Source organism: Ursus maritimus, unplaced genomic scaffold (genome assembly GCF_017311325.1).
Source record: "Ursus maritimus isolate PB19 unplaced genomic scaffold, ASM1731132v1 scaffold_17, whole genome shotgun sequence".
NCBI lineage: Eukaryota > Metazoa > Chordata > Mammalia > Carnivora > Ursidae > Ursus > Ursus maritimus.
In genome coordinates this window covers 48,330,472-48,350,533 of record NW_024424119.1, presented here as the reverse complement: position 1 = coordinate 48,350,533, position 20,062 = coordinate 48,330,472, and the positions used below count along the sequence as shown (strand labels likewise).

Sequence of the window (20,062 nt, the reverse complement as noted above, 5' to 3'; positions counted from 1 at the left end):
ATCTTAGGTCGTTATTCCAAGAAGTTTTTTCCCAATTTCCTACCGACTTTGTGTATCTTCTTATTCTCAAAACCAGTAGGACTTTGTACTTTCTTGAGTTCTAGCCAAGGTCAAGCCCATGGGAGAGGTGTTTGGAGATAGCTTTATTTTACTTCGAGATGGCTGTATTTATATACATGGCAGGACCAGTTTCCCTGAAATGTGGATCCCTAGCAGCACTTGGCCTGGGATTGCACATGTAATTGGTCAAGGTCATTGGTAGAAACCAAGTGTCCTAGCTTCTAGTCAGGGCTCTTATTGCTTTCCAGCACTACCTTCTCTGACCTGTTTGGGCACCATGTGAAAAATTGGCAGGAGGGGAAGACGATGTGATCATCTCTTAAGTCATCTCCCAGTTAAGGTGTTCCATCTATTTGCTCTTCCTATGAGTGAATTCTGTCCCTTAATTTCCTCAAACCCCTCTTCATATCTTTGTTCCTCAGGCTATAGATGAAGGGGTTCAGCATGGGTGTCACTACTGTGTACGTGACTGTGGCTACCCGGTCCTTCACCACTGAGTACATGGACAGGGGCCTAAAATAGACATAGATGATACTCCCATAGAACAAGGCCACTACAGTGAGGTGGGAGCCACAGGTAGAGAAGGCCTTCCACTTGCCAGCTGCAGAGGGAATTCTGAGCACAGCGATGATGATTCGCAGGTAGGAGAAGAGGATGCACAGGAAGGGGGTCGCGATGACAGCCAGGGTCTCGGTCATGACCACAATCTGGCTGGAGGATGTGTCAGAGCAGGATAGCTTTAGCACAGGCTGGGTATCACAAAAGAAGTGCTTAATGACATGGGAGGCACAGAAGGACAGGCGGGACATGAGTAGCACCCGGAGCAGGGAGTGCAGGTGGGAGATGGTGCAAGAACCCAGGAGCATGAGGAGGCAACGCCGTGGGTTCATGACCATATCATAGTGGAAGGGGTTGCAGATGGCCACCAGCCGGTCTATGGCCATCGAGGCCAGAAGGTAACTGTCCGTGTTCCCACAGGCTATGAAGAAGTACATCTGGACCAGGCATCCCACGAAGGAGATAGCCTTGGTCTCTGATAGTAAATTTGCCAGCATCTTGGGCACAATGACTGTTGTGAAGCAGATATCCGTGAAGGACAGGTTGCTGAGGAAAAAGTACATCGGGGTGTGGAGTCGGGAGTCAGAGTGGATAACCAGAATGATGAGTAAATTGCCCATCACAGTGACCAGGTACATGATGAGGAAGATGGCAAAGAGTGGTTTCTGTAGCTGAGGGTTGGAGGAGAGGCCCAGGAGGATAAAGCCCAAGTCACTGCTGTAGTTCTTTATCTCCATGTCTGTGCCTTCGTGGACAGGGTGTGGAGAAGCAGTTGGAGAGATGTGAAGGGCAATTTCATCAAGTCACCTTCTTCCCTAATCTCCAGCCTATTAAAAAGAAATCCCTCTGCTTTGTTAGAATTTTAAAGAACATTTACTTTAAGAAACTATTGGGAAGGGAGAGTAAAATCTGACATGGAAAAAATAAAGAAAATTCTAAGCTGCTTTCTCAGTAAGGAACTAAAAGTTTATCCCACATGTCTTAGGAACTTCTAGTAGCCTACCATGTGTGTGAGTTCTTCTCAGTTCTCTTTTTAAATATTCTTCTTAGGTTGTTTCTTGACCAACTGCTTATCTTTTTTTTTTTTCCCCTTCATGTGGCAGGGGAAGAGGCTATTGGGTCCCGACTTGAGTCAGGATACTTTCATAGAAGGCATATCCATGAATGATGTCGTTTCATAAGGATTCTGTCCTACTCATAGGAGCAGAGGTGGTGGCTGTGGTAATGGGGATAGGATAAATAACATCGTCATCAGTCGTCCTTGGTATCCACAGAAATTAGATAAGCCTCGCTTAAGTCTTCAGAGCAAAACCTGCTTCATGCTTCATGTTTATTTAAGCGTTTTTGTTTGGCTAATATGATTTAGATACTTACGGTTTTGGTTCAGGGATGCCAATCAAAATAGAAATACTACCATGAATAGCTTACATTACTGTGGTTAATTATTAAAGTATATATTAATTTTTTGATTAAAAAACTATGAAATCCTCATTCTCAACATTCATATATTATTGGAATAGAAAACTTTGAATGTAAGACTCTTTCTTACCACTATCATGGATAAAAACCACACATTAAAACATACGGTCATTTTGGGAGGTGATGGAGGTCTTAACTAACCGTTCTGTGGCAATCATTTCAGAATATGTACGTGTATGAAGTCATCATGTTGTACACCGTAAAGTTACACAATGTTACATGTCCATTATATCTCAGAAATGCTGGAAAAAGAAGTCAGTTTTCTCAATTTATAACATTCAGTGTGCCTATAACAATACCCAAGGGCATTTTAATGGAAGTTGAGAAGGTCATTTTTAATGGAAGTTGAGAAGGTCATTATAAAACTCATCTAGAGGAGGAAATGGCTACAGAAAGACAAGATAATTTTGAAAAAACTAAAATAATAACAGAAGTTTTCTTTTTTTTTTTTTAAAGATTTTATTTATTTATTTGAAAGAGATAGAGACAGTCAGCGAGAGAGGGAACACAAGCAGGGGGAGTGGGAGAGGAAGAAGCAGGCTCATAGCGGAGGAGCCTGATGTGGGGCTCGATCCCATAAGGCCAGGATCACGCCCTGAGCCGAAGGCAGACGCTCAACTGCTGTGCCACCCAGGCGCCCCAATAACAGAAGTTTTCTAACCACAATTCAAAGCATGTAATAATGAAAGACAGTAAGCTAATGGAACACACAGAGAAAAACAAATGAGGGGTCAACGTAAAGAATTCTTTATACCTGTATTTAGACCTGTATTTGGATCTTGAACTATGAGCAATTTCATATAATGGGCTTATTTCATAGCAATGAAAAATGGATGAACTATTAAATCAGATATTTGATATTTATGGCAATTGGCTGCAACTTTAGAAAAGTTAAAGCTGGATTTCTATCTAACACACATAGAAATAAATCCCATATAAATGAACAAACAAAGTAAAGATATACAAACCATAAAGTAAGTATTAGCTCAAAAGCAGCATATATTTATGGTCTCAGGACAGGAATGCCATTCCAAGGAAGAAAAAAATGTGGAGGCATAATGACAAAATACTGTACTCAAAAATATGAAAATTACACCAAAAGAGGTAATATGTAAAGCTAAACTATATACTCATGACTCAAAGAAAATGTCTGCAACACATTTCTGAAAAACCATAGAGAAAATGCTTGGCTTCCTTAGTAATCAGAAAATATACATTAGACTGAAATATAATTTTCACCCTTCAGATTGTCAATAGTTTTTTTTTTTCTACATTATCCAAAGAGAAAAAGAACCTCACATATACTGATAATGAGAGGGTAATCACTGTAGGATTTTGGCAATCTCTATCAGAATTGAATATACATTTGTTTATCGAATTGTTCCACTCACAGAAATATACCCTGTAGATAGAGTAGCACAAAGATATGTACACCTTTTTATTTTAGCATTACTTTAATGCCAAACAAAACAATATAAACAAACACTAAATTCTATCCCTGAAACTAATAATACAGTATATGTTCACTAAATTGAATTTAAATAAAAAATTAAAAGAGAAAGAAAACAAACATTCCCCAAACATCCTAACTATCCACAATAAGTGAATTTTTAAAGCAATTTATACTGTATTCTCTTTATGCAATATCGCACAGTGTCTGAACAAATACTGTGGAGCACGTCAGCCAACATTTATTAGCATTCAGTGTATGTCACACTACTGAGCTGAGTGCTTGGCATGTCTTTATCATTTTATTTTCTCCAAATCCTAGGAGATAAGCACTGTTATTATCCCGATTTTAGACACAAAAAGTAGAATTTAGTAAAGGTAAGTAACTGACTAGATCCCACTGTTAGTAAGTGGTAGAGCTGGGATTTTAACTCAGGCAGTCTGATGGCAGAGCAGAAGCTGTATGTTGCTAAGCTGTATTATCAAGCTTACACTGCTGTCCCTGATATTTTGTTAAGTGAGAAAGCAGGTTGCAGAAGGATACATAGAGAATAATTTTTGTAAAGAAAATATTTTATGTTGTGTTTGTTGTGGTTTGTGTGTTTACTTGTGTGTGGCTTCCTCCTGAAGTGAGATTGAAGACATGCACTGGGGAGTTCCTTCCATATTTAACTTTTTATTTTATTGTCCGTATTTAAAAATACTCTACACATGTTTCTTTATATTAATTATATAATTAAGAAGGTGAAATTTCCCTATAATTCCAGTTTTCACGGAAGTAGAGTTGTGTGCATATTTAAAAGTTTTTTTTTCTCTGCATAGATCTAGACAAATACTATATACAGTAAGTGTATCCATAATGCTTTTCTCCCCACAGTTGGTGTTACAGTGGGTATTTGTGTGTGTGTGTGTGTGTGTGTGTGTGTGTGTGTGTATCTTTGCACTCATGAGACAGTTTCTTTGGTATGGAATACATCTTGAGATGTAGAATGCTGAGTTGGAGTTTATGAACATTGAACATTTTAATAGACACTCTGAATCCGAGACACATAACCTTCATCCCACTATGGGGCAATGTGTTCATTTGACTCTCTGGGCTCTTTCTCCATCTCCTTCACCGTGTCTTTCAGCCTCACTGCTGGGACATCATTTTCCCTGGTGGTGAAGGGCTTCTGATCCTTTTTGGGCTTGTACCTGGAATTCCCCTGATCTAGGCAATATTTCTCTGGGGCAGTAGTTAACCCCCTACCCACTGAGCTGAATCAGATAAAATTGTATATTTTCTTATGCCTTGGGCAAGTCGCTTCATCTCCTTAGAGCTGTCAATAAGATGTGCTGGTTCTATATTCTGTCCTGCCTACTCCTGTCACCTGGACACTCCAGTGCCCCTTGACATACGCATATACCTGTGATAGCCTCACATGAAATTGCATTAAATATGTGCAGTTTTTTTGCATATCAATTATACTTCAGTAAGGGTGTAAAAAAAAAAAGGAGAAGGGGAAGAGGAGGGGTGAAGGAAGGGAGGAAGGGGAAGGAAATGGGAGGGGTAGGGGAGGGGGAGGAAGAGGAGGAGGCTAAGAAGGAGAGGAAGAAAAGAATAGGTACCCCACAGCCTGTCACAGATTTACCTACACAGGTAATGATAAGAGGACCCTGCCCATTTGGCAGTCCCTGAATACTTTCAAAGGTAGACCTGAAAAGAATTCAGTGATTTTGACTGTGGTTGGTTGAGCAGTCTCTGTGTTTTATGTCTGTGAGTCTCATAGACGAAAGTCAGCTCCACATACTTGCCGTACTTGTTTGCTGTCCCCAGAGGACAGTTAGTGGAGGGATACTCGTGCTGTATCTAGTGCCAGATAATTACCATCTTCTCTATCCTGAGATTTTGAGGTGAAAACGCGGTGTTAATAATTATTGTAGTAGAATTTGGAAATGAAGTGCCTGTGCCTCCTTTCAAAAGTTTAGCCTATAAATCTTAAAAAAAAAAACAAAACGTGGAGGGGGGCGCCTGGGTAGCTTGTCAGTTGAGCCTCCAGCTCTTGGTTTCAGTTCAGGTCACGATCTCAGGGTGGTGAGATTGATCCCCACATTGAGCTCCGTGCTTTGTGCGGAGTCTGCTTGAGATTCTCTCTCTCCCTCTTCCTTTACCCCCCTAAAATAAATAAATAAATCTTAAAAAAATAGTTTAGCCTCCCTGTCACGTCAGTACTGGTTTTGCCTGACCCACCTAAGGGGGAGGTCGGATGAGGCTTTATCACAGCTCTTGCGATGAATAAGAAGCAGCATGGGGTTTTGATTCACAGTCAATTTGAGAGTAAAACTGAAAGGCCTTTGATTTCTTTCAAAAGCACAATTATTATAACGTTATTGGATTCTGTGCCTTCTTAAGTTTGTATTATTAATTTACATACAGTGTTTCACTACCTTCCTATTGTGTAAATGAGATGATGTGTGCAAACACATTTTGACATGGTATGGCACCATGTAAATGAAAGTTATTATGGTTAGTAATAAAACATTTTATGTTCCTGGCCAAAAAAAGAGAGTTGAGTGAAAGAGCTTGGTGAAGCTTTCTATAGGTGGTTAGTATGATTGCTCATGACATTTTATTTTATTTTATTTTAGATTTATTTAAGTATCTGAGTGAGAGAGAGGAGGGGCAGAGGGAGAATCTCAAGCGGACTCCCTGCTGAGCACCGAGCCCATCCTGGGGCTCCATCCCTTGATCCTCAGATCATGACCACAGCTGAAACCAAGAGTCAGTTGCTTCATGGACTGAGCCACCCAGACACCCCAAGAAATGACATTTTAATGACGATTCTGGTCCTCAGTTAGTGGTGGGAAGGACCAGGGCAGACTTAGGGTCTTTCTAAGACTTTTACTTTTATTTATTTATTTTTTATAATAATTTTTTATTATGTTAGTCACCATACAGTATATCCTTAGTTTTTGATGTAATGTTCCATGATTCATTATTTGTGTATAACACCCAGTGCACCATGCAATACGTGCCCTCCTTAATACCCATCACCAGCCTATCCCAATCCCCCTTCCCCCTCCCCTCTGAAGCCCTCAGTTTGTTTCCCAGAGTCCAGTCTCTCATGATTCATTCCCCCTTCTGTTTACTCCCCCTTCATTCTTCCCTTCCTTCTCCTACTGATCTTCCTATTTCTTATGTTCCATAAATGAGTGAAACCATATGATAATTGTCTTTCTCTGCTGACTGATTTCACTTAGCATAATCTCCTCCAGTCCGTCCATGTTGCTGCAAATGTTGTGTAATCGTTCTTTCTGATGGCTGAGTAATATTCCATTGTATATATGGACCACATCTTCTTAATCCAGTCATCTGTTGAAGGGCGTCTCGGCTCCTTCCACAATTTAGCTATTGTGGACAATGCTGCTGTGAACATTGGGGTGCATGTGGCCCTTCTCTTCACTACGTCTATATCTTTGGGGTAAATACCCAGTAGTGCAATTGCTGGATGATAGGGTAGCTCTATTTTTAACTTTTTAAGGGACCTCCACACTATTTTCCAAAGAGGCTGTACCAACTTGCATTCCCACCAACAATGTAAGAGGGCTCCCCTTTCTCCACATCCTCTCCAACATTTGTTGTTTCCTGCCTTGTCCATTTTTGCCATTCTAACTGGCGTAAGGTGGTATCTCAGTGTGGTTTTGATTTGAATTTCCCTGATGGCTAATGATTTTGAACATTTCCCAAGACTTTTAAATTACACTATCCCACCTTAAAAAGTATATACTCCCTTCCCTGTTAGATGGGAAATAGAAACTATTTCTCTACTTCACAACTTCCTCTATTGGAATTTCCCACGTTGTGGGCATCCGTCATCTCAGGTTGGTGTTCCCTTCATGCTTGCTCACCATTGATGCAGGGCCCTTCTCCTAGCTGCCAAACCACATCACACCGGGGGCTATATACTTGAAGCAGAGCATGCCCTTCCTAAGCAGGAAATAAAAGTGGTTGGTGTGTAATGTGCTGGTGAAAGCTGCACATCATGCAAGCACCTACTCCTGTGAATGAGCAAGGACAGTTGGGAACTGACTCAACTGGAAAAAATTCAGCTACCCTTTCTTGGGAAGGTTCTGGGCTTAGCACTTGTCCATTGACTCCTCACACTAGCACTATGTTGTTAGAAGCGTTGCTTTCCCCCTTTGATAGAAAAAGGGACTGAAATTCAGAGAGCCACGCAGCTGATAAGTGGCATTGCTGAGACTCACACCCAGGTAGATGTGGTTTCAAATTGTGTTTTATCTGTGCTAAACGATGCTGTCACACCTATTTGCCACACCATGCACATGTAGTAGAGGTACTACAGAAGTCCTCTTACTTCCCAGTGCCTCATGCCTCCTGTGACCCAGTTCTCCTCCTCCCTCCTTTGTGCCCGTCCACTGGAACCTTTCAATTTCCTTCTTTCCTACTGCCCTTACCGCCTCCGATTCCATGAAGCCATGTGCTCGCCGCTCTTCCTTGCCTTCAGAGAGGAATGATTGCAGGAGACTTTGGACCTCAGCTCTGCCAGATTCTGAGAAAACAGTAGCTCTTTCCTTTTGCCGCATCAGTACCTAACTTAGAGTCTCTCCTGGGTCAGGTGCTTAGAAACCAGTTTCTCTCTGACCTCTCTCTTCCCTCTTCCAGCAGAGGGACGAACAGATACAGAGCATCTTGAACAGATCTGACCTGCTTTGGGATCCTGCAGAGCCCTTTGCAGGCATGGCCCTTGTCTTTTCAGTTCTCTGAAATCTTTATGCCTAGCTTTCAGTCATCAGATTAGAGCTTAACCCAGCCATTGCCAGCTGTTAAATCATAGATTCCAAGGCAAGAGGACGTTGGAAATATGCCCACTGGATTCTTTTTTGTGAATTCAGTCTGTCTCAACATACCTTTGGGATCCCTCTGACGGACCAGAAGTGCTTAAAGTGGGAAAGTGGGACTTTTGCTAAAACCCAGTCTGTTGTGTCCCTCTGCTGAGCTGGCAGTGCCTCACCCAGATGTCTCCTATTGGAGACACCCACTTCACTGCATCTCTTCCCGTGGCTATTCTCAGTCATGGTAACAGAATAGCTAGCAGTGACATGGTGCTTATATGTGCCAGACACTGCTTTACGAACTTGACATACATAAATCATTTAGTTTTTGCAACACCCCTTTTCACAGATAAGGAAACGGAGGCACAAGGAATTGAAGTGACTTACCTGAGTCCACACAGCTAGAAGGTGTTGGAGTCCAGCTTGAGAATGTGTGCTCTTATCCCCTGCATTACGCTAGCTTTCTCATTCACTTGTTTTCCCGCTGCCCTAGTTTCTTGGAGGAGGTCACCCTGAGGCTCTTGGTTTGCATGATGTGGGCTGTGCCCCTTAAAGGAAGGGACCAGTGCCTTGCATGAGCATGTTCTCCAGAAATGTGCGATAGATGGTAAAAAGAAAAAAAAAAAAAGAGAGAGAGAGAGATGAAATCTGTTGGCTTTTGAGATGGAGGAGAGAAGATAGGATTAGGAAAAGGGAGGAAGATCATAGTTGACCCCCAGTTTCTGTTCCCAAAGACCCCTCAGCCTGCCTACCTGTGGGCCTGACAGAGGAGATTCAGGGTCCTGACCAGGCTAGGGGGTCTGGCAGGGAGTTAAGATCAGGCTCTGAGTCTGTGAGGGAGCAGGCCAGGGCAAGTGCAGACCTACTTTCAGAAATGTGCTCTCTTCTCCCTGTGTACAGTGGGTGTTGGTGGTGGAAAGGGAGACCCAGGGGTCTGTCCTCTGTGAATGCCAGAGCCCTGGAGGCATTGGCCCTGCGGTCTTCCCAGGAGAGAAGAACATTACTGATGTCCTTACTGAGCTCTGTGTTCAGGAGCTTGGTGGGAACCTGGGCTCTAGAGGTGTCGCCTCATGTCCCCGGGAAGGGAATTAGGGCCGTGCAGCAACAGGGGTGGAGGTTTTCATGCACAGTTATGTGAAGCATGGGCACAAACATGTGAGTTCATGCACACATGCGTGCTCTCTATTCATGTGTGGGCTCCTTGTGCATGTCTGTGTGTAGGCTTATGTGTGCCTGCCTGGAAGGAGAGGTGATGGTGTCTGACATCTCCGAAGTTCTGTGTCTGCATGCATGACTGTATCTAGGTGCAGGTGTAGTGTTCTGGGGGAGGGATTAAGATGTGGGTCTGGAGCCAGTTGGAATAGATTCAGATGCTGGCTCTACCTCCTATAGGCTCCTTTTGCAACTTTAGACAGATATTTTTTTTTTTTTTAAAGATTTTATTTATTTATTTGACAGAGATAGAGACAGCCAGCGAGAGAGGGAACACAAGCAGGGGGAGTGGGAGAGGAAGAAGCAGGCTCATAGCAGAGGAGCCTGATGTGGGGCTCGATCCCGTAACGCCGGGATCACGCCCTGAGCCGAAGGCAGGCGCTTAACCGCTGTGCCACCCAGGCGCCCCAAGACAGATATTTTTTAAGTGATTATTTGAATTCCAGTTAATTAATATATAGTGTAATATTAGTTTTAGGTATACGATATAGTGATTCAGCACTTCCATACAACACCCTGTGCTCATCACCACAAATGCTCCCCGTAATCCCCAACACCTGTTTCCCCCAATCCCCTCCCCCCATGGTAACCATCAGTTTGTTCTCTATAGTAGTTAAGTGTCTGTTTCTTGGTTTGCTTCTCTCTGTTTTCCTTTGCACATTTGTTTGGTTTTTTAAGTTCTACACATGAGTGAAATCATATGGTATTTGTTTCTCTGACTGACTTATTTCACTTAACATAATACTCTCTAGCTCCATCCATATTGTTGCAAATAGAAACATTTCATTCTTTTTGATGGCTGAGTAATATTCCATCATAGATATATATATGTGTGTGTGTGTGTGTGTGTGTGTGTGTGTGTGTGTGTGTGTATGTATGTATATATGTGTGTATACCACCTTTTCTTTATCCATTCATCAGTGGATGGACACTTGGGGTGTTTCCATATTTTGGCTATTGTTGATAATGCTGCTACAGACATCAGGGTGCATGTATCCCTTTGTATTCTTTGGGTAAATACCTAGTAGTGTAATTGCTAGATCATGGGGTAGTTCTATTTTTAAATTTTTGAGGAACCTCCATACTGTTTTTCAGAGTGACTGCACCAGTTTGCATTCCCACCAGCAGTACAACAGGGTTCGCCTTTCTCCACATTGTCACCAGCACCTGTTGTTTCTTATGTTGTTGATTATAGCCATTCTGACCAGTGTGAGGCGATATCTCATTGTACTTTCATTTGTTTTTCTCTGAAAATCAATGATGTTGAGCATCTGTTCATCTGTCTGTTGGCCATCTGTATATCATCTTTGGAAAAATGTCTGTTTATGTCTTCTGCCCATTTTCTTTTCTTTTTTTTATAGTATAATTTTATGTATGTATGTATGTTAGTCACCATACAGTACATCATTAGTTTTTGATGTAGTGTTCCATGATTCATTATTTGCGTCTATCACCCAGTGCTCATTACAACACGTGCCCTCCTTAATACCCATCCCCCCACCACCCTCCCCTCTGAAACCCTCGGTTTGTTTCCCAGAGTCCATAGTTTCTCATGGTTCATCTCCCCCTCTGATTTCCCCCCTTCAGTTTTCCGTTCCTTCCCCTAGTGTCCTCCATGCTATTCCTTATGTTCCACATATGAGTGAAACCATATGATAATTGTCTTAATCTGCTTGACTTATTTCACTTAGCATAATCCCCTCCAGTTCCATCCATGTCGATGCAAATGGTGGGTATTCATCCTTTCTGATGGCTGAGTAATACTCCATTGTATATATAAACCACATCTTCTTTATCCATTCATCTGTTGAAGGGCATCTCGGCTCCTTCCACAGTTTGGGTATTGTGAACATTGCTGCTATGAACACCGGGGTGTAGGTGCCCCTTCTTTTCACTACATTTGTATCTTTGGGGTAAATACCTAGTAGTGCAATTCCTGGGTCATAGGGTAGCTCTATTTTTAACATCTTGAGGAGCCTCCATACTGTTATCCAGAGTTTCTGTACCGACTTGCATTCCCACCAACAGTGTAAGAGGGTTCCCCTTTCTCCACATCCTCTACAACATTTGTTGTTTCTTGCCTTGTTAATTTTTGCCATTCTAACTGGTGTAAGGTGGTATCTCAATGTGGTTTTGATTTGAATTTCCCTGATTTCTGCCTGTTTTCTAATTGGATTATTCCTTTTCTGGGTTTTGTTGATTGTTTCCTGATATTCTTTAAACATTTTTTCCTTTAATGGACTTAATTTTTTAGAGCAGTTACAATGCCACAGCAAAATTAATTACATAGTACTGAGTGTTCCTGCATACTCGCAACCCTCATACATTCACAAACGCCCTAATTATCAACAGCCCCAGCAGAGTGCTACAGTTGTCATAATTGATGAACTCCACTGACACATCGTCATCGCTCAAATCCATAGTTTACAGTAGGATTCATTCTTGGTGGTGTACATTCTGTGGGTTTTGACAAGTGTATTGACAACATTATAGCATCGTAGAGAATAGTTTCTGTGGCCCTAACATCTTTGGTATTCCACCTATTCATTCCTCCCTTCCACCTGGCAATCACTGATCCTTTACTGTTTCCATCACTTTTCCTTTTCCAGAATGTCATATAATGGAATCATATAACATTGAGCCTTTCAGATTGACTTCTTTCATTAAGTAATATACATTTAAGGTCTTCTATGTGTTTTTCAGATTTGATAGCTCATTTCTTGTTTGTACTGAATAATACTTCATTGTCTGGATATACCACTGTTTATCCACTCAGCTACTGAAGATATATATTCAAAAATAGCTGGAGATGATTTTACTGTTACATGGGGGATGTGAAAATCTTATTCTGCCACCTGATGCAGTCTTCTGTGTTGTGTATGGTGCTTCAGTTCAGAAGCCTGGCCTCTATCCCAGGTTCCCAGCTTTACAGTGGCTCCAGAAGAGTCCTGTGTATGGGTACTGTCTTCCACTTTACAAGACTTGCCATAATAAAGAAGATGTGGTCCATATATACAATGGAACATTACTCAGCCATCAGAAAGAACGATTACCCAACATGGACGGGACTGGAGGAGATTATGCTAAGAGAAATAAGTCAAGCAGAGAAAGACAACTGTCAAATGGTTTCACTCATTTATGGAACATAAGGAATAGCAGGGAGATTGGTAGGAGAAGGAAGGGAAGAATGAAGGGGGGGTAAACAGAAGGGAGAATGAACCATGAGAGACTATGGACTCTGGGAAACAAACCGAGGGTTTCAGGGGGATTGGACTAGGCCGGTGATGGGTATTAAGGAGGGCACATATTGCATGGAGCACTGGGTGTTATACGCAAACAATGAATCATGGAACACTACATCAAAAACAAATGAGGTACTGTATGGTGACTAACATAATAAAAAATTTAAAAAAAAATCTGTACACACAACAACAACAGCAACAACAACAACAACAACAACAACAAGAACAACAAAAACCCAAGACTTGCCATAGTCACTGTTAGGTTGGGGTTGGAGTGGGAGCCCTTCTTATGGTTCCTTACCTGGTTTCTGACTCCTAGGCTGCCTCTGATTTAAGTAGCTCTCCCACCTCCCTAACAAGGGGCAGCTGTTTGTTGGGTTAGGGTGGAGCTTGGTGGTGGCCGGATTGGATTAGGGAAATCTAAAAATCACAAGGCCTTCTGGCAGGAATCTGAGAGCTGACCATGGTAAAAGCAGTGGGACTAGGTCCCCAGGTTCTTTATGCCTATGTGGACCTGGCTAGTTTCACCTTCATCTTTTGAAGTTCTCAGTTCCATTAAACCCTGATTATTTCCATTTTGTGCAGGAAAAGCAGGGTTACCTATGATGCAGAATAGTAGGACTCTGACTCAGATGAACTGAGTTTCTAGGTATGTCCCTAAGAATTTCTTTATGGTATGTGTCTGAAATTCTTGATACATCCAGAGACAATGACCTTTAGAACATATCTCCTGTCCAGGGAATGCAGGGGCTCTGGAGAAGCTTGGTGGTGTTTGTACTTAGCATTGAACACCAGGTTCATCCTAACTGGCTCGTTTGCTTGTTCCGTGTGTAAGTTCTGCGGACGGCTGGAGACTGGTTGGCTGGGAAGAGATTTTTTGCTGTGGGGGGGGAATAAATCCATAACCTCATCTCTTGAAACTTCTACTCTTGGAGGATTCGACTCCTCCTTTTCTGTCCTCTTTGCTAATACCTTCTCTGTCGGACTCTTCAATGTCAGAAATATTCAGCACTCTTCTCTAGGTCCTTCTCAGCATTCATGTTTCATACCCCTCCTAGTTTATGTTACTTACTCTGATCAACAGGCAAAATATGTTCAAGGAAGTAATTTTTCTTAGCTCAGTATCGTGCAAAATCTCCAACATTTTCATATATGTAATGAGCTTGCAGTAGAAGGACCCAATAAATTTCCTTCACAGTTTCCTCATCAAATGACATGCTTCTAGTATTATTCCACTATTGTATTCAACCAGCCTCACACGTTATCTATCTATACGGTAGGAGGAAGAGCTGTCAAGGGGTTTCCTGGTCTACTCCCAAGGGCCACGTAGAAGCACTTCACCTGACTTGGCAGATGTTCAGAAAGTCTGCTTAGACCTTTGCTCTGACTATATGTACTTTCATAAGGAATTTATTTCATTCTTACTGATGTTTATATAACAAATTTCCAAGTTCACCTTGGGCTCCTTTGTTTGGATAGCAAAACTTTGATTAACGTTTTTCGGTACTACCTGCCAACATCAGCTCACCCTTCTGAAGTGTGGCAGGATATCTTGTGGAAAGTGCTTCCTATTCTGACAGAAACAGTACTCTAGCTGTGACTGAGAAGGTTAGGACTAACCTGGGGGCCAGATTGGTAACTTACCCTAACGTGTTATCTCATGGTCACCTGTCATGTACTTTATGGAATACCTATAGAATTATACCTAAAAGATCTTGATTTCTTAGTGACTACGTGTTGTTGAGAAAAAGGAGTCTGGGACTGATGGCAGAGGGGACTCAGAAAAAAAATATGTTTAGGGCGCCTGGGTGGCTCGGTCGTTAAGCGTCTGCCTTCAGCTCAGGGCGTGATCCCAGGGTCCTGGGATCGAGCCTCACATCGGGCTCCTCCGCTGGGAGCCTGCTTCTTCCTCTCCTACTCCCCCTGCTTATGTTCCCTCTCTCGCTGGCTGTCTCTCTCTCTGTCAAATAAATAAATAAATAAAATCTTAAAAAAAAAAAAGAAAAAATATGTTTAGTTTCCTGGAACCAAATGACTTACTTATGTTTAGAAGTTACTGGAAGGTGTAATTAATGAATTTGTGTATTCCATATATGCCAGGCATTATTCGTTTTTAAAGTGGTTGATTATACATGATTCAAATGATGGCACAGACATATAGGAAGTAGAAAGAGTACAGGCTTTGTAGGCCAGCATCCCAAAAGCTGAGTGACTAGTGGGGATAGTGGTGCAAGCCAGGTATGCCCATACAATATGAAGGCAAGTGCAGCTTGAGTTTTTTTGTTTTTTTGGGTTTTTTTTTTGGGATTGCTGGTTGCTTTTCAATCACTGGACAAGTCACAGTAACAACAATGGCAGGAACCTTAATGTGGGGCCCCAGGTATCCCTTTGTTCCATTAGGCCACTATACACCTCTGGTTAGGGTGTTAAGGCCAAATGTCTGATATTCAAGTTGAACTCCTGCCATCAGCAAGCTTATGGTTAATAAAAGCTGGCGGTTATTCAAACTTGATGAAATAAATGAGGCAGGATTCCCAGACAGTATAGGATCTTATGTTATTTTTGTTATTGAAATTGATAATCAGGTGCAATTGATTAAGCAACAAATTCACACTTGTGTATTTGTGTGTTATTAGAGTTGTGTATAGTCTTAAATTTGTGCATCTGGTAATTGTGGTCTCCATTTGACAGATGCACTATTGAATTGTGCCTCCTGGTTCCCTTGTGTTTGAGAGGGGTTGTAAGTGGTCACAAGTGGTGTGAGTCACACCTAGACCAGAGTATTTAGATGGTAGTGCAAAATCTTCAGGTTTTCCTCAGCTTCTGATGGAGTGATGATTAAGGTTTACAGTGGTGTCTGCTCCATCAGCTTTGGTCCCTGAGTGTTTAAAGTGAGCAGCACCCTATGCTTTTCAGTGGTGAACATGCAGTGTCAATATGAAATAAATCTTTGGTTTCGGGTCCAACGATTTTGACATTGTTTGTTTCATCAGCACAACCTAGCTTATCCTGACTGACACACATTGCTTTTCTCCAGGATATAAAGGACATTTCAGCGAGGATCATGGCCGTGTGGACAAAGGCAGAAGCAAGGGGGAAGGGAAAGGAGTCAAGTGCTGAGAATTCACTGTGAGGACACCCTGGTGTTGGTGCGGGCACTACATCTGCTTTGTAGATTCTTCCATCTCCCCAGCCTTATTCTCTCTGTTCTCAAACCGAACAAGCCTCACAGGGCTTTTCCACTGTCCCTCAAACACATTTCAGTGTTTACTGTCTCCTCCTCTTTGTGTGGTTCCCACTATTTGGAATGTTTTGCCCATTTCCTGCTGTATTGAACTTTGATCTGTCCAAGTCAGTCCATCCTTCAGGACAATCTTAGGTCGTTATTCCAAGAAGTTTTTTCCCAATTCCCTACCGACTTTGTGTATCTTCTTATTCTCAAAACCAATAGGACTTTGTACTTTCTTGAGTTCTAGCCAAGGTCAAGCCCATGGGAGAGGTGTTTGGAGATAGCTTTATTTTACTTCGAGATGGCTGTATTTATATACATGGCAGGACCAGTTTCCCTGAAATGTGGATCCCTAGCAGCACTTGGCCTGGGATTGCACATGTAATTGGTCAAGGTCATTGATAGAAACCAAGTGTCCTAGCTTCTAGTCAGGGCTCTTATTGCTTTCCAGCACTACCTTCTCTGACCTGTTTGGGCACCATGTGAAAAATGGGCAGGAGGGGAAGATGATGTGATCATCTCTTAAGTCATCTCCCAGTTAAGGTGTTCCATCTATTTGCTCTTCCTATGAGTGAATTCTGTCCCTTAATTTCCTCAAACCCCTCTTCATATCTTTGTTCCTCAGGCTATAGATGAAGGGGTTCAGCATGGGTGTCACTACTGTGTACATGACTGTGGCTACCCGGTCCTTCACCACTGAGTACATGGACAGGGGCCTAAAATAGACATAGATGACACTCCCATAGAACAAGGCCACTACAGTGAGGTGGGAGCCACAGGTAGAGAAGGCCTTCCACTTGCCAGCTGCAGAGGGAATTCTGAGCACAGCGATGATGATTCGCAGGTAGGAGAAGAGGATGCACAGGAAGGGGGTCGCGATGACAGCCAGGGTCTCGGTCATGACCACAATCTGGCTGGAGGATGTGTCAGAGCAGGATAGCTTTAGCACAGGCTGGGTATCACAAAAGAAGTGCTTAATGACATGGGAGGCACAGAAGGACAGGCGGGACATGAGTAGCACCCGGAGCAGGGAGTGCAGGTGGGAGATGGTGCAAGAACCCAGGAGCATGAGGAGGCAACGCCGTGGGTTCATGACCATATCATAGTGGAAGGGGTTGCAGATGGCCACCAGCCGGTCTATGGCCATCGAGGCCAGAAGGTAACTGTCAGTATTTGCAAAGGCTATGAAGAAGTACATCTGGACCAGGCATCCCACGAAGGAGATAGCCTTGGTCTCTGATAGTAAATTTGCCAGCATCTTGGGCACAATGACTGTTGTGAAGCAGATATCCGTGAAGGACAGGTTGCTGAGGAAAAAGTACATCGGGGTGTGGAGTCGGGAGTCAGAGTGGATAACCAGAATGATGAGTAAATTGCCCATCACAGTGACCAGGTACATGATGAGGAAGATGGCAAAGAGTGGTTTCTGTAGCTGAGGGCTGGAAGAGATGCCCAGGAGGATAAAGCCCGAGTCACTGCTGTAGTTCTTTGTCTCCATGTCTGTGCCTTCGTGGACAGGGTGTGGAGAAGCAGTTGGAGAGATGTGAAGGGCAATTTCATCAAGTCACCTTCTTCCCTAATCTCCAGGTTATAAAAATGCCCATTGACATTTTTTTTCTGATTTTAAAGAGTATTTACTTCAAGACATTCTAGAACAAGAGGGAGTAAAATCCAGTAAGAGAAAAATAAGAAAATTTCAAGTTGCTTTTTACATGAGAAACTAATGTTTTCCCTTGTGTCGTTAGGTAATTCTTCCTTGAAAAAATTCTGTTAGCCTAATTTGTCTGAGTTTTCTCAATTTTCTTTCTAAATATTCTTTTTTTTTGATGTGTCAAAGTTTATTAAACACTTCTGTTCGCATATTAAATAACCATGCTAAGAAAAATATTCTGGTGGCAGTAGTAGGGATAACACTGGCAATGGAGTAAAAAAGTATATCATTGTTTTCTCCAGGTGTAAAATAAAAGACATTTTCTTTAATTGCAACTTCAGTCTAACTAGGAAGTGAAAATAGCATTTTTCTCCAGCCTCATTGAGGTATATTTGACCACATTTTATATATTTAAGGTGTACAACAAGATGAGCTGATATATGCATACATGGCAAAAGACATTTTAAGGACAGGAAAAAAAAAAAGAAATTTAGCACAAAATGCATATAAATTTGAGAATATGGTGCTTTAAAAACAGACATCTGCTTAAAAATTTCAGTAAGGAGCACTGGGTGTTATATGCAAACAATGAATCATGGAACACTACATCAAAATCTAATGATGTACTGTATGGTGACTAACATAACATGGTAAAAAAAATTTCAGTAAGGGTCATATTCTATTTAGGTTGTTTCTTGAGCAACTCTTTAGATTTTTTTTTTCTTCTTCTCCAGGGGATAGCTTTACATACATGACTTATTTTGACTAAGAAAGTATGAAGCCCTCATTCTAAACATTTAAATATTACCAGAATAGAAAACTTTGAATGTAAGCATCCCGTTCCACCAATTAGGGGAAAGACAACACAAGGATGGCCTCTGTTACCACTTTTAAGCTATAGTGCTCAGATGGTAGTGTACGCCTGTGAAAAAGCAAAATTAATGAAATAGGCATAATATTTAACTTGTCATTATTCTTAGCTGACTTGTTTGGCTATCTAGCAAAATCCAAGGTACTCATCTGAGAACTTTTAAACCTATGAAGATTTATCAAAGTGGCCAGATATAAGATATCATACAAATATTCATATTTATCTTGTAGTAGAAAAATATAATGGAGTAAAAGGTTTCAATTGGAAATGGCAAGAAAGTCTAACCATCCAGCCACTGTAGTGTCTGCCTTGACCCAGACCCTCTGTCCCTACATCGACTAGTAGTGCAGCCCCACAGCCTCACACTGGTGTAGGACGTGAGAGCCTGTGCTCCAGTAGGAAATCCAGCCTCGTTGGAGACATTCAAGCGAAGGTTGGAGAACTAATTTTCCAGAACAACAAGGAAAGTCATGCATCAGGAAAGGTATAAACATACCAAAAGCATATGGCAGCACAAATACCAGAATCTGATCAGACCAAACAGCTTAAGGAATTTCTTGGAACCTACAATAAACTTACAGAAAGCTGCTATTTGGACTGTGTCAAAGACTTCACAACAACAGAAGTAGAACCTGAGGAGCTGTTCAGAACATCACTGACAGAAATATTTGACAATGAGACAAAGTATATCCATGAGATTTCAGGAATATCATATTTAGCTGAATGAGGCCCTGGCAACCAAAGCAGAACCCCTTGGCCAATCAGGATAGAGAAGTCCTGATGGATGGACTTTTGACAAAAGAATGCCAGCAGTTGTTGTGATGGAAAAGAGGATTCATCTGCTGGATTCTTCCTCCCACCCCCTCTGTCCCTCCCCGCTCGTGCATTCTCTCTCTCTCTCAAATAAATAAAAATCTTAAAAAAAAAAACAAAACCATTGTTTCTTCCACAAAAAAAAGAAAGTCTAAAAAATATTTGGTAATAAATCTGATAGAAAAAAGTAAAAAGAAATGAGAAAGATCTCTCTTCAGAAAGTGTAACAGAACACAAAAGGATGTCTGAATAAATGGAGATACTATACTTCTAAAAAGGGAAGAGTCAATTTAAAAGTGCCAATTCTGAGATTGCACATATAAGTACATTATACAATAGCTGTCTTTATCTGTTTAGCATCATGCCCACAAGTTCCATCCAAGTTGTAATTGGCAGGATTTCCTTCTTTTTATTGGGAGTCTAAAAGAGACAAATTCATAGAAACAGAGTACAATTGTGGTTACAGGAGGCTAGGATGGGAGAAATGGGTACATGTTGAACAGAAGGTACAAATTTCCATTTGTAAGGTCAATAAGTTCTGGAGACCTAATGTAAAGTATGGTGACAAAAGTTAGCAATTTTGTATTATGTACTTGATATTTGCTAAGAGAGTAGGTATTATTTGTTTTAATTGAGATATAATTGACGTATGACATTGTGTAAAC

General features: G+C 41.7%; 2 protein-coding genes and 1 pseudogene across 2 annotated transcripts; 1 reads left to right on the top strand and 2 right to left on the bottom strand.

Moving 5' to 3' along the window:
• Positions 1-330: 330 nt before the first annotated feature.
• Positions 331-1,572, bottom strand: LOC103670344 (olfactory receptor 1L6). The gene has a single exon (XM_008698796.2). The coding sequence runs from the start codon at positions 1,353-1,355 to the stop codon at positions 423-425; it is 933 nt and encodes a 310-aa protein (XP_008697018.2). The 5' UTR covers positions 1,356-1,572; the 3' UTR covers positions 331-422.
• A 14,745-nt stretch (positions 1,573-16,317) lies between these two features.
• LOC103670345 (olfactory receptor 1L4) lies at positions 16,318-17,742 on the bottom strand. Its single transcript, XM_008698797.2, has one exon. The coding sequence runs from the start codon at positions 17,558-17,560 to the stop codon at positions 16,628-16,630; it is 933 nt and encodes a 310-aa protein (XP_008697019.2). The 5' UTR covers positions 17,561-17,742; the 3' UTR covers positions 16,318-16,627.
• Positions 17,743-18,776: 1,034 nt separating this feature from the next.
• LOC121103053 lies at positions 18,777-19,487 on the top strand (annotated as a pseudogene).
• Positions 19,488-20,062: the final 575 nt, after the last annotated feature.